Here is a 14,070-nt window from a genome sequence, read left to right on the forward strand (position 1 = left end):
GGGAGTCTGCAAAATTAGATGTACATCATTGAAGTAAATCAGGAACATTAACGGTCCCAAGTGGCTCCCTTGAGGTATTCCTGACGTAGAAGTGAATATAGGGCCCTGGCAATCTCCTATGACAACCGCTATCTCTCGGTCTGTGAGGTAAGATCGAAACCACTGCAAAACACTGCCATTTATTCCAAATCTCTCCATTTTTGCTATTGTGATATCGTGGTTTAGCTTATCAAAAGCGGCGGATAAGTCGGTGTAAACGACGTCAGTTTGAGCGCGACGTTCCATACTCTCTGTTATGTAGGATGTTAAGCATAACAGGTTAGATGCAGTTGACCGCCCGGACGTGAAGCCATGTTGATCGTCACTTAGGTACTGCTTGCAGTGAGCCTGAAGAGGTTCCATAATCACCAGCTCGAACAACTTCGAGACAGCGCTCAATGAAGTTATCCCACGGTAATTATTGACGTCTCGCTTATTGCCCTTTTTATGAACTGGGAACATGTTCGCTGATTTCCAGCAAGATGGAAAAATACCTCTAGTAATAGATGCTCTAAAGATCTGAAGAAGCGGAGCAACCAAAACTTCGATGTGCCTTTTCAGTATCGCGGAGGGGATCCCGTCGGGTCCCGGATTGAAAGATGACTTAAGTCGAGAGGAAGCTCTGGTAATCATCGTTGCATTAAAATCGATAGCTCCCAGAGTGTGACCCACAAGTGGAGCTCTGCTAGCCGCGAGTTCGATTTGCTCAATAGTTAGTGCCTCATCTGTGAATACATTCGCGAATTTTTCCGAGAAAAGTGAACATATGTCTCGAGATGTAGTAGCTGTGTTCCCATTGAAAGTCATAGACGACGGCAGTCCTGATTCCTTGCGCTGCTCGTTCACATATTTCCAGAAACGTTTAGGATGCGACTTGAGATTACGCTGAATATTTTGCTGATATCGATAGAAACAGTGTTGACTGGCTCGTTTGTACGCATGGTTGAGACTGACGTAATAGTCTCTGAGTGATATTGTGCGATACTTGGTAAACCTCCGCAGGGCAGCTCTTTTTATAGACTTCAGCCGTCGCAGAGTATTCGTTTGCCATGGAGGGCCGGTTTGTCGATGGTGAACTTTCTTTGGAACATGCCTGTCAATAGCGTACACCAGAACGTTTGAAAAGGTTTGAACTGCGGTTTCGACATCTTCGGGGTCCAGAATATTTTCCCAATCGATAGTGGAAAGAAGGTCTGCGATACTGCGATGATCAGCTTTACGGAAATTGTAGGAGACAGAAAGCGGTAATATATCGAAGTCATGCACAACAGAGCTATCAATCGTGGCGATCAGTGGAGGATGATGTGCCACTGGTTTTACTAGGGGAAAGGGAGCCGTCACTATTGATGTGGCGGAAACCTGGTCGCTGACAAAACAAAGATCGAGATGGCGGTTGTTCTCATTGGCAATAGGATTGATTTGTACTAACGTGGCTAAGCTATAGCTATCAAGTAGCCTCACTGCACATGGGTGGAGAACGGAATGGTCCGAATCCGGATAAAGAAATCCATTACGGGAAGATTTCCATGAAATGCTAGGAAGATTAAAATCTCCTAGTACCATGATCTCATCAACAGCGTTAGCATCTTCGAGGATAGTAAAAACTGAGCTGCAGTGTGCTTCAACGTATTCGGTATCACGAGCGCGGTCGGGTGGAACATACAACGCACACAAGTACAACTTACGGTCGCCAAGCTCGATAATCGTCCAAACCTGCTCTAGACAATCCCAAGAAGTGTTCTCGACGATTCTTGCCTTCAAGCTGGTTTTAACCGCTACTAATACGCCGCCTCCGGTGGATTTTCGGCTGTTGCTAGGGCTCCGGTCACAACGAAACACCTCGTATTCAGTACCAAACACCTGACTGGAAAGTGTGTCATCGTTCAACCATGTTTCGACGAAGACAATGATGTCAAAACTCTTGTCGGAGACTGCAAGACGGTATTGCTCAACGATTGAATTAATACCACCAACATTTTGGTAGTATAGCAGCAGTTTAGCCCGTCGTTGACCAATGCTGGAAATCGAAGAGCTTTGAGGCAAAGAAGAGCTCATAGATGCATTGTACTTGCCTGAGGTAGGTTTGCGGAAGACCCCTCGTCCCATCTCCACCACAGGACCGGGACGGCTGCTGGTCGCTGGCAGGAAGGGCTCGACTGTGGTGGGGGGACTAAGGGCTTCCTCACGGCTGGCGGCAAGTGTGCGTCCCGGTGACCGAAGAGATATTACGTGGGATGTGTGCAATGCAGCTGAACTAGGTGTCTCTCGTAAACAGCTGCGCTTCGCAGGCAGGAAGAACGGCGTCTGGTGCTGATACGGTACAATTAACGGAGAACTGGAATCGGGGAACATTTTAGCGCTTGAATTATTCAGAAAGGATGGGTACTTGCCGCAGAGGGAAGTTTGGAAGACCCTTTCTCCACTCCCGCACACAGGACCGGGACGACTGGTGAACGTTGGCTGCAGTAGCTGGACTGTGGCGGGGGGATCGAGGGCTTCCATAATACAAGCTGCGGTGCATCCCAGTAGCCCGTTAGCGAAATCTATCCTGCTTTGGCTGGTCAAAATTAAATTCCCGAACGAGTACTCCAGTCGGCCAAGTGGACGCTTTGAGTGCAGTGTCCTTTAGTTCGCTCGGAAGCTCAACTCGGAAAGAAACGAAGTTGAGTTTCGTGAGGTCGGTGTCCTTCTTGACCAACAAAACTGCTTTGGGTGCATCGCTTATTCCAAGGCATTCTTGGGTCATGGCGACGATTTGAATGGCTCTAGTACCGCAAACCGCGGCAGCAGTGGCGCGAATTTTAGCATTATTCTCGCGACGTCGTTTCGGAGTGGGCGGATCCTCCGGAAGTCGCTTGACAAACAGCCCCCTTTGAGTTACAGAACCATAATTGGCCGGAAAATGGTTTTCAATACGGCTCGAGAGATTTGAGACGACCGTGTTCAAATTATCTACAGCCTCACATAATTTTTTTTGTGTTCACAATGGGAGCAGCGGAAACGGATTGCTGCACCCACTCGTTAAAACAGCGAGCACAATCGTCGCAGAGCCAGTACAGATTGTTGTTGAAACTAGACAACAGGTCTAGTGCGGATCGCTGCATACCGGGAATACAGGTGCGGTGGAAAATCGATCCGCAATGGCCGCGACATGCAATTTTCTCAATCCCATTAACGGGAGAGTCGCATGACTTGCAACTAAAACTCATGGCTGATTTCAATCCGCCTTTTGTCGCTTACGACCTTTTGAAAACCCACCCGAGATTTCGTCTCGCTGTGCGCAAACTTGAAGTGTGGGGAACACTTTCCACTACTCGCGTGCAGATGGCGAAGTGAGCGAGTAAATTTATTTGTGGGGAATTACACACAGGTTGCAGTCTCACAATTTCACCGTAGACTCACAAAGTTTTCACAAGGATTTCAAAGTTTTCACAAGGATTTCACTAGTGAGCAGTACACGATACGAAACGGAATGTCCATCAAGCGACTGGAAGTTTTTTCGCCGAAAAACGGTAAGTAAAACACAGATAAAATGCAACTTTCTCTAGAGCAAAAACAAACGTCAACACGATGTAAACAAACTGAATACTCGTCAATGACTACACACTCGTTTGACACTAATCATGGTTTAAAACAAACATTACTCAGTAAAATGAGTAGCGCATCAAAATAAATACTTTACTGGTATACTTGCCCAATGTCGAGTAACATTGAATCAAATATTGCTGCTGTTATCGATCGGGGAATAAAAGGTTACCAGATATCGAGAGAATGCTTGCTGAAGGATCAAAACTAGAACCTTGTCGAATGAGAGAATCCGTAGAAAAGAAGTTCACGCCTTATCTGATAACTACAGAAGAGAACTAATCGGTTCGAATTATTCTGGAAAAACTTTAGATTAAATCGTAAGTAACATTGAGAGCCTCTCTTTGTTTATTTTCTCTTTCGATTATTACGACTTTGCGCTAATTTTTCAGTTCATATCGAAAACCGACAGTTTTCACTAGAATATTATACGAAGAGTTTAGTAGTAAATGTCGAAACGAACGAGTAATGAACAAAAGAAAAAGTAATCAAAGAAAATCTCTCATTGGTGAAAGACAACAGAAATGCATCACTCCTCCTTTATTCGGGCTTGCGACCGGCAGTTACATTTCTCAATACTATGCTATTTACTCACTTGATTGCTAAATCATGCATTCCAAATAGTACCCTACAGAGAAATATATACTGGCGGAGTTACATGCAAGGATAGGAACACAGGAAATAGGGATAAGTTTGCAAAAGTGTCTAACATAACGACGAAAAATGAAGCGAACGAATATCGTTTAACAAGTTTCGATAGTGTGTTCTCTAGAGAGTTCATGTGTTGCATCCGAACCCACGTTAATCTTGAAATAAACGAGGATCATCAAACACGATATGGCCTGTGTTAGGCCAAAGAGACCAAGCGCCATTTTGAAATACATGGTCTAAAAACGCTTTCGCATCCAAAATAGCATTAGCAAGACCCACATCTATTTATTTTAGGGAACACAAATAGCAAAAGAAAGCAAATAAGTGTTCCTCAACTTAACGTTAATGGTAAGTTATCTAAAAATTCATTTTAACATGCAAAATGCTAGAGAAAAATTATGGCGCTCAGTTCGGTTTGGCTTAACGGAGGCCATATGTATTCATCGAGTTTTTTGGCAACGTCACATGGCCTGGGTTGAGTCAGAATATCAGCTTGACTTACTGGGATACACTCTTTAGAAAACTTTAACACAAGTAAACACAAATACAGTATATTTGAGAAAACTACAACACAAGCATAAGCATGAGTATAAGAGAGATCTATATTTGAGAAAACTACAACATGAATCTATAATCTAAACTACTGATCTTTCTACATACAGTTTCTTTTTTCAACTCATGTGCATGAATATTTTGCTAGCATAAAATCATTGGTTCAGTTGAAGAAATTAGCTAGTACTGATATTCAGCCTCATAAACTACCACCATAACCAATAACGCATCCCCAACCATACATTCAGAAATTGATTCGGAATCCTGATTGATTTCTGAATGAATTCCAGGTCAAAGAAAAATTCGATGCCAACTTTATACAGCTGGAATACATTCAGAAATCATTCGGGATTTCGTGCCGATTTCTTAATGGTTTGACCAGGCACGACAGTGTTTGGTGATATGAATATGGGTGGAAAATGCATTGGTATGTGCACACTCAGCCACCTCTATTGTAGAAGATTTAAGCTAATATGGAAATTCTTATTCAGCCTCTTCTACTAATTTTTGAAGTCTAAAGCTAGTGTGCATTTTTATGTCAACGTATTTTTATTTCATAGATGTCTCAAGGTTTATGAAATCAAAGGTAACGTTTTCTTGTATTCTTTCAGTGCTACGAATATGTAACACTGTAGGAGATGCACAAGAAACGCATGGTTTAATAACATAAATTTTATAAGCTCTGCCAGTCTTTTCGAGAAGATATATGCACCGTTCAATAAGGTATGTGCACACTCAGCCACCTCTATTGTAGAAGATTTAAGCTAATATGAAAATTCTTATTCAGCCTCTTCTACTAATTTAGTAGTCTTTAGCTAGTGAGCCATTTTATTTGAACTTATTTTTTTATGTTTTGTAATGTTTCAGTGTGTAAACAAATTAGCCAAATCATATGTCTCGAGATTGATAAAATCATAGGTAACGTTTTCTTGTATTGGAAGCATAAGATTATAATGAGCATTTCCAGAACCAGCGTTACGAAGATGTAGCACTATAGGAGATGCACAGGAAACACGCGGTTTAATAACATACATTTTATAAGCTATCTCAGTCTTTTCGAGAACATAAATGCATCGTTCAAGTTTCATGCACAGAGCAAATAACGAATCTTGATTACCCCATTGACCATTACCACAACAAAGTTTCAACAACATTACCATACTATCGGTTTCCATAAAACCACTTGAATGCAATGATGAGAAAAATTGTATATTTTCTATGACACTTTTAAATGCTAAAATGCGTAAATCGCCAGAGAAACTCTCATTTCCAGTTAGAGCATACGAGATAGAATTGAACTGGCAATTGCCGTCACCAGTGATTGGGATTTCTCGAAAGTTTGGCAGGATTTGCTCTGAGAATAATGTATCACGTTCAGCATTATATACTTGCAATCGAGCTGTTTTAAAATATTGTGAATTTAAATCTATACAGCGATGGTATGGTTTAAGCAGCTGTTTTATCTCTTCTATGCATGATCCATTCCAAACGTCTAATGTATCAAGATAATCAAATAGCAAATTACTTGCATCTTGGTCAAAATTATGGAAAGTTGATACCGATTCGACTGATTCAGTCGACCACTCGAGAACCTTTGTATGTAAATCTTGGTCAACAATGCTCAAATCACTATCACTGCACTGCACTGACATGCAAGCTATTTTACCAGATAAAATGTCCCTTGAGCAACTACTTACAGAAGCCCTGTGATCATTTTTTGGTATACCTCTGAACACAGATGAATTAATATTAATTTTCTCCCTCTCTGGTATTATACAAAATATTGGTTTGTGATCAGAAAAATAGCATTCATATACACCAGCCTTCAGCTCATTGATGTTAGAATATAGAACGTCTAGTCTTGATCCAAGAATAGTTGTAGCTTCAGTTAAACTATCCGTCAATTTCATAGTTTGCATTAAAGATTTGAATTGCATCACGTCATCACTTGTAGTGTCATTAATATTGAAGTTAAAATCGCCCATAATTATAGTTAGCTGTTTCTCGAAGTTATTAATTTTCGTTAGCTGAGCTTTGAAGTCAGAAAAGCTAGCTTTTGGTGATTTATATCCAGTAATGATTGATACTCCATTCAAATCCATGTGTACTAAATCTATATGACTATGATATTTTCCTTTGTTCGGTTTGTAGTATATTACTGGTTCAATGTTTGTCATTTTCAAGTTTGCTTTTCCAAAACACATGACACCTTTTGCGATATTTTTCTTCACATATTCAGGATGACCAAGTGTATCAGAACGATAAATGAGTTCAAATCCAGGAATGATGATTTTTTCATTCGAATATGTACAAGTTTCCGAGAATACTAAAACATCGCACCTCAAATACCACTTATCAGAAATTATATGTTTAATACTTGTACGTAAGGATCGGACATTTAAATAAGATATTACCAATCCATCTACATTTGTCAAGTTGTTGAATGCCAGACTTAATTGTCGTTCCGATCGCAATCTTCGCATTTCCTTTAAACTTGCTTCAATTGTATTGTTACTTTTCATATTTCCGAAAAACCTACCCAATATATGTAAGCCGGAAAGCTTCGATACACGACTTAGCGCTACATACACTAACTGACGGGTTAAGTTGCAAGATTTCCGGAAATCGACACAAACGTTAGCATAAGTCTGCCCTTGGCTTTTATGAATTGTTAACGCCTCGCAAGGAACCAGAGAAAATTGATCACGTACCAGTTGGTAATCTCTTTGAAAATGGGTAGTAAGGTTATACTGTTTTCTAATGATCGGCGTCCATGAAGTATTAATTCCAGCATTTATCATAAAGTCGTTATATCGCGCGCGAATTTTTTTTCCAACAAGTTTGGATGAAAAACTTAGGAATGCAATTTTCGGTTTATTCGTTCCTGGATCATGATATACCTCCTCTAGCACACCAGTAGCACCATTAACAAGGCCATCAGATACATCTAGATTTGCTGTAATCATGTATTTAATTCCAAGTTTTAAACGTAGTTTGTATGGGTAACCTCCACAATCTTTAGTAGGCTTTCTTTTCCACATTTCTAGCTTAATATTTTTTTGTTGGTTTTTGAGATTTCCAGTTATAATATCGATGGCAACGCACTCAATTTCAATTGAAGATGAGGCTGTAATTCTTTTGTCATTATATTTCTCAACATCTGCATTGGTGTAATATAGTCTTATTGCAGTGTCCGGTACATCGTTTTCTTCGACTTCTCGAGTTCTGATTAAGTCAATATCTTCATCAGTCATTTCTCCACGAGCAAAGTTATTGAGTGCAAGAGCAAAGCTTCTATCATCTTTTTGCCGCATCACTTCTGTAAGCTCGTAAAATTGAAATTCATCCCAAAGTGGTGAGAGTTCCATCCTAATCAAACTATGTTTTGGAACACTAAAAATTGACGAATCTTTAACCGGCGATAACTGAAGAAAATCGCCAACCGTGATTACTGACATTCCTCCAAAACTATCGTTCACCCCAGTGATTTGACGTAATCTAGTATCAATCCGACCAAATATTGTACTTCCTACCATAGATATTTCGTCTATTACTATAAGTTTACAATACATTAATTGTTGTCTTAAGTTGTTGGCAATATCCATCGGCAAGTCAGGCATATTAGCACTTTCCTGTAATGGAAGAGCAAAGGCAGAATGCAAAGTGTTGCCTCCAATCAAGAAAGCTGCTTTTCCTGAAAAGGCACATAGTAATACCTTGACAGAATCCAAGCTTTGATCTTTTGTATTTGTATTCATGTATTCCAAGTGGTATGTAACAAGTTGGAATATTGCTGATATTACCATACTTTTACCAACCCCAGCAGACCCAGAAATGAATATTCTTAGAGGTAACTTGCGAGTTGTAAAGCATTTAAATACATGCATAAGTATCTCCAACTGTCGTGAGTTCAATTTACTTATAGTATCGAAAAGGTTAACCACATCTACTTTTGGAGGCGCAGAGTATGTAAAAGGTACATTTTTTTTCGGGCGATCTATTCCGCCTTGCACTAGAATATCAATTTCCTGGTCTTTCGGAATTGTTTCAGCTTCGAATTCTTCAGCTTCTTCTTCCTTTAGTAGCATATTATTTACATTAACTGCTTGAATAGCTTTATCAAGTTTATCATCTCTCAAGGCAAATAGTTTAGAACGATTTCTTTCGATTTCTTCAGTATTTTTAACGAATGTTTCATACCAGTTCACTGATTCAATTTCATCATTTTCATTCCGCCAAGGATAGAACAGTAATAATTGTTCCCGGTAATAATTATCAGGGTCTTGCCCAAGTTTATACCGTACATATCGGATTATTCGAGCCTTTGTTCGACGGTGATGATCGAACTGATTTTCCACTTCAATTTCAGCCTCGTCATCTGAAACTAAATTTTTATCCTTTCGTGGTCTATTTGCAGTACGGAAATAGTAAGCGGCATATTCCGCTAGGCATACATTTACTAGTCCTATTCGCTCAGCGTAATGGGTAATGACATCCTTTCCGGCAATTTGAGTTGAATCGGGATCAAGTTGCTGGAGCTCCTTGGTAGATTTTAAAAACACCACTCTGTCATTTTGTCTACCAGTGTTTATAAAAATGGACGCACGACTAAATTCAGTGAGAGGAGTTCCCAAGCAATGATAAACAGCTTCGGATGTTGACATTAAATGGCTATTTAAAAATTTGTTGGCAATACAACGAAAACGTTCTTGCAAACTTTGGTTTCCTTTATCCAATTCTGTTTGCAGATTTTTTAACCCTCTTGACAAGCCAGATTCCGCTTTGGCAACATAATCAACAATATATTGTGCGACTCCATACTCATCTTTAACTATTTGTAAATCAACGTTTGATTCCATTAAATTTAGGATTGTTGTATTGTATGTGTTGATATCTACTTCGCAGCTTCTTCGCTTGTAAAATATTGTTAATCTGCCAATAGAACATCTTACAGCTATTATATATGCCTCTTGTGTCATTTTAAGATCTCTCAAAATATCTTCGAAAGATTTATCAACACGTTCTTTATTTGTATAGAATTGGTCCATTAATTCTCTGATTTTCTTGAGATTTTCCTTAACATTTACAGTTTTCTCTTCTGGGCGCAATGGCTCAAGAATCATTGTTTTCGGCATAACAATTTTTGGAAAATTGAAACGACATAAATTTTTGTTACGCTTGCCTTTACTGCAAGTTGCAGTGTGTTTATGGCGAAGATATTTACAAAATGGATTCTTTTCGTCATATTGGCAACTAATAAATTTATCGGTAAATTCAACAACCTTAGCAAAACTGTCCGGATTGTCTGAATCGAGTTTGGGGGCTCCTTTCACCCACAGAAGGACATGGTCATGAGGCGATCCTCGTTGTTGGAATTCTCGTCTCCGGAAAAAATCTGATACTACATGTCCTTCAAAAATTCCTCCTTCTCTGATTGTTTTCATCAGCTGTTTAATTTTATTGTTGTAATACATAGCAGAGAATATGGGATTATCATTCACCAGCTTAGATTTTGCTTGGTAGGACATATTTATTGCTGATAGCAACGAATTTTTTTCCCCAGAAGTGTATTGAACTAATCCTTGAATTAGCTCTGGCCAGTTGGTCTCAACAGGAGAAAATGTGGCGAAAAATGTGGGAGGTCCTTGTTGTCTTATTAACGCGAAGACAACTTTCTTAATATGTTCCATATAAGCAGGTGTACAGCGTATGTGGTTCATAAATTTTAGTCCATCATTATGTTGTCTCAATTCAGCTATGAAATTTGGGTTTAACGCTTCGACAGCAGTTACTCCCCTCGCGTTCGTTTTTTTTCTCATCGTAGTTTTTATTGAGCTGAATGCTTCATGGAACAGCTTGGTTTTTGCTAAATATAATACGCGTTTGGGGTCCATTTTATTTCCGAAAAATCGAACTTCCCATTTAATAATGTCTGAGATTGTAATATTTTTATCAAGAAGTTTCCGAGGTTGTCCCCCAAAAATCTTGGGAAAGCATAGATATTCTATGTCAGGATTTCTGTATGGTGATACGGGGCACTGGTTTTGCCCTGGGGCCATCACAACCACTGAGTTATTTGCCACAATTTCGTTGAAATCAAATAAGAGACATTCATCATCTCCATCATTCAGTTGTTGGTAAAATTCGTTTTCACTATCCATATCATCATCATACGCAATATTTTCATTTCCATCTTTTAATGAGATTAAGTCATCGATGTTCGCGTCATTTTCATACTCATCCGAAAAATTATTTGCGAATTCTATGCCATATTTTTGGTACAGCTCTGTGCTCCGCAAATAATTTGCCGCATTTTTGAGTACTTCTGGACGAACATATCCGCGGAGATAACTGGAAGAATGTCCTAGATTTCTTTTAAAATCTACGGGAATTGCCATAATATTAACATTGTGAAGATTTCTTGGAAGCGATAAAATCATTTCATTCACATCTACAGGAATGTATACGACGCTGCCTTTCATTCCTACTTGCGGGTTTGAAGCTCGGTGGGACATTAGAATAACTTTCATAAATGGAACAAATGGAGCCAGCAATCTCTCTTCAATATCGTTAAGAATTTTTAAGCATTCAGGTACTAGAGGTAATTTCAATCCATTGCTACTCGCCAGTTTTGGTACTTTCCCATTTTCTATATATCTGATGCATGTATGACAAGCATAATTTTGCATTCGTTCATCATAACTATTCAAAATTCGAGAGTCGATTATCGATTCACTGAATCGGGCTTTGATCTTCAGTTTTAATTTTACCTTTTCACGAGTAATTTTCACAACACCTGCTTCAAAAAAGGCTCCTTCGCAACAACAGCACATGTAATTTGGAACTTGTTGCCTATTTTCAATAAATTTCAACAGTAATCGTGATTGTATATTTGACTTGTCTTCATTCAGATGGTTGTACACGGTATTACGATGAGTAATAATTGCACATCCTCGCTGAACACGTTTGGCCATTCTATCATGATTTCTTTCCGATTCTCTGTACGAATTTTCATCGCGTAAGGTGTGCATTCGTAAGATGTTAGCTTCGTTCTCCTTCTGTGTGTAGTTTTGTTCAGAACGAATGACTTTCATTCGATCTTTATTTGTAATTCTTTCGTTTCGTTTATAACCTTCATCCTCGGCCCTTTTTTTCTGAATCCTCTCATTGTTTTTGATTTTCTCTTGAGTAGCATAATTTTCATCATCCGCTCTTTTTCTTTTTATTCTTCGACCGTTTTTATCGTTTTCCTGTGTTCTATAATCTTCATTCTCTGTTCTCATTTTCTCCATCCTCCGGTTATTTTTGATTTTCTCCTGGGTTACATAACTATCATCCTCCGTTCTTTTCCTTTTCATTCTCCGCTTGTTTTTATCCTTTTCCTGTGTTATATAATCTTCATTACTTTTTCTTTTCTTTTGCATTCTTATAGCATTTTTATCTCTCTCTTGTATTGCATAAATTTCATCCTCGTTTCTTGTTCGTTCCATCCTTCGTGTATTATTGATTTTCTCCTGAGCTTGATAATGTTCTACTTCTCTCATGATTTTCATTCTTTTTATATTTTTCCTTTTTTCCTGCGCTGTATAATCTTCATCTCTAGCTCTCTTTCGTTTAATCCTTTGAGTGTTTTTAACTTTTTCTTGGATTGCATAATTCTTATCTTCAATTCGTTTCATCTGCATCCTTTGTTTGTTCTTTCTTCGCTCCATGGAGAAGGTATCTCTACGACGTAATAGTTGCATTCGCTCAATATTTTTCCTTTTCTCGTTCTCTTTATATGTGGAGTCGCATCGTTTTTCTTTTATATTTTCTTGCTTTTTTTTCTTACGCATTATTTTTTTATTATCAAATCCACATAATACATCTTTTGCAATGTTGTTATGACACTCTGTTGATTCATTTTTATTTTCATTCCTTTTTCTATCATAAGAGCGCCTTGATCCTGTTTTCTTTAACAAGGTCTTCTTTTTAGTTCTTGGCATTTTCGGTAAACAAGCTGGAACAATAAGTTTAGCCGTAACGAATCTTTGTATAAATATAGACTTCAGCAACATTAAAGTCCTCTAGGTAGAGTGTTGACAAGTTGAATTTGACGTATTCAAACGCTTTGGGTATGAGAACTACGAGAGCGATTTATGATTTTAGGTCAGAATTGCGACCAGTATCACTTTCGCCAATTTAGATGTTAGCGGCGAGACGAGTTAGAATATCAGCCAACTAAAACTTTATTAATTTTGAATTTTTCTTAAAGGTTCCATTTAGGTCTTAGAAAAATTGTGCAAATTCTATGGTCGATTGGTCAAACTATATTTCTGTACCCAAGGTTTAATGTTTATATAGGAATTCGTATGGAGAAAGAGACTTTTACAAATTAACAAAATAATTCCTCCACGAATGGTCCATTGCCTACTAAAACTCAATTGATAGATCATTTTTATAGAAAATTTATCAAGGAAGCACCCATCTTACTCGAAGTGAACACTTTTTCATTAAGTTATAGATTTTCAAGTTTTTTTAGCCAGGTTTCGAAGAACACCTTAAGCATCACAATGAATTAACGAGAAATAGAAATACTCGACGCTGGAATCGGCATAAAGTAATACAGACAAAAATACAGACAAAAAATATATCTACGAGCATGTTTATTCATCTTTGTTTTGAATTTTTGATATTTTTGACAGTTAAGATAATAAGTACATACGTGATGTGTGGTTCCGAAGGATTTGTGTTCTATTAGTTACAAAGCTGTATTAGACCAATAATTTTAAAAGTACGAGGATGGTCATCTTGCTTGGGGTCACCGCCTTTGACGCACTTCCCCTACTACTAATTACGTGTGCATCAAATATTTAATTAGTGATCACTTACGCTGTCGCACAGAAATACAATTCAACATCCCACAAATTCTGATCCCTAATAGAAGGCGAATGGCTCACAAATAAATATAAATGATGGTCCCTGTAATTCTAAAGACTGACAGAAACTGTAAATATTTAATGTTTTATTATCGTTAGGAAAAAGTGACACAATATCCTCATGTGGATCAAATTGAGCAGCCCTGTTTTCAAAAAAATTGAGCAAATCTTAGGTCACAAGAAATAAATAAAAAAATAATTCACATTTTCCTAACTATTTCAGACATAACAATACTTTACCAAAAAAATACTTTACCAAAAACTTTGTACTAAAAAAATCTACGAAAATGACTCTACGACATGGGCCATTTATCAATTTATTTCA

General features: G+C 38.3%; 1 protein-coding gene across 1 annotated transcript; it reads right to left on the reverse strand.

Annotated features, from left to right (window-relative positions):
• Positions 1 to 1,061: 1,061 nt before the first annotated feature.
• LOC131696040 (uncharacterized) lies at positions 1,062 to 12,794 on the reverse strand. The gene is made up of 3 exons (XM_058984568.1): positions 10,876 to 12,794; positions 1,725 to 2,056; positions 1,062 to 1,132 (listed from the first exon to the last, which is right to left on the reverse strand). The coding sequence occupies exons 1-3, from the start codon at positions 12,660 to 12,662 to the stop codon at positions 1,062 to 1,064; spliced, it is 2,190 nt and encodes a 729-aa protein (XP_058840551.1). The 5' UTR covers positions 12,663 to 12,794.
• Between the last annotated feature and the right edge of the window lie 1,276 nt (positions 12,795 to 14,070).

Source organism: Topomyia yanbarensis, unplaced genomic scaffold, assembly GCF_030247195.1.
Source record: "Topomyia yanbarensis strain Yona2022 unplaced genomic scaffold, ASM3024719v1 HiC_scaffold_630, whole genome shotgun sequence".
NCBI classification, from domain to species: domain Eukaryota; kingdom Metazoa; phylum Arthropoda; class Insecta; order Diptera; family Culicidae; genus Topomyia; species Topomyia yanbarensis.

What these genes read in the sequence shown, in the direction of transcription:
- LOC131696040 (XM_058984568.1), bottom strand. Translation starts at nt 12,662, where the DNA reads ATGCGTAAGAAAAAAAAGCAAGAAAATATAAAAGAAAAACGATGCGAC. An exon ending in GTGGTTGTGATGGCCCCAGG is followed by an intron (nt 2,057 to 10,875) that starts GCAAAACCAGTG and finishes TTCGATTTCCAG; the next exon opens with CATTGGTCAACGACGGGCTA. An exon ending in GATTATCGAGCTTGGCGACC is followed by an intron (nt 1,133 to 1,724) that starts GTAAGTTGTACT and finishes CGCTATTGACAG; the next exon opens with GCATGTTCCAAAGAAAGTTC.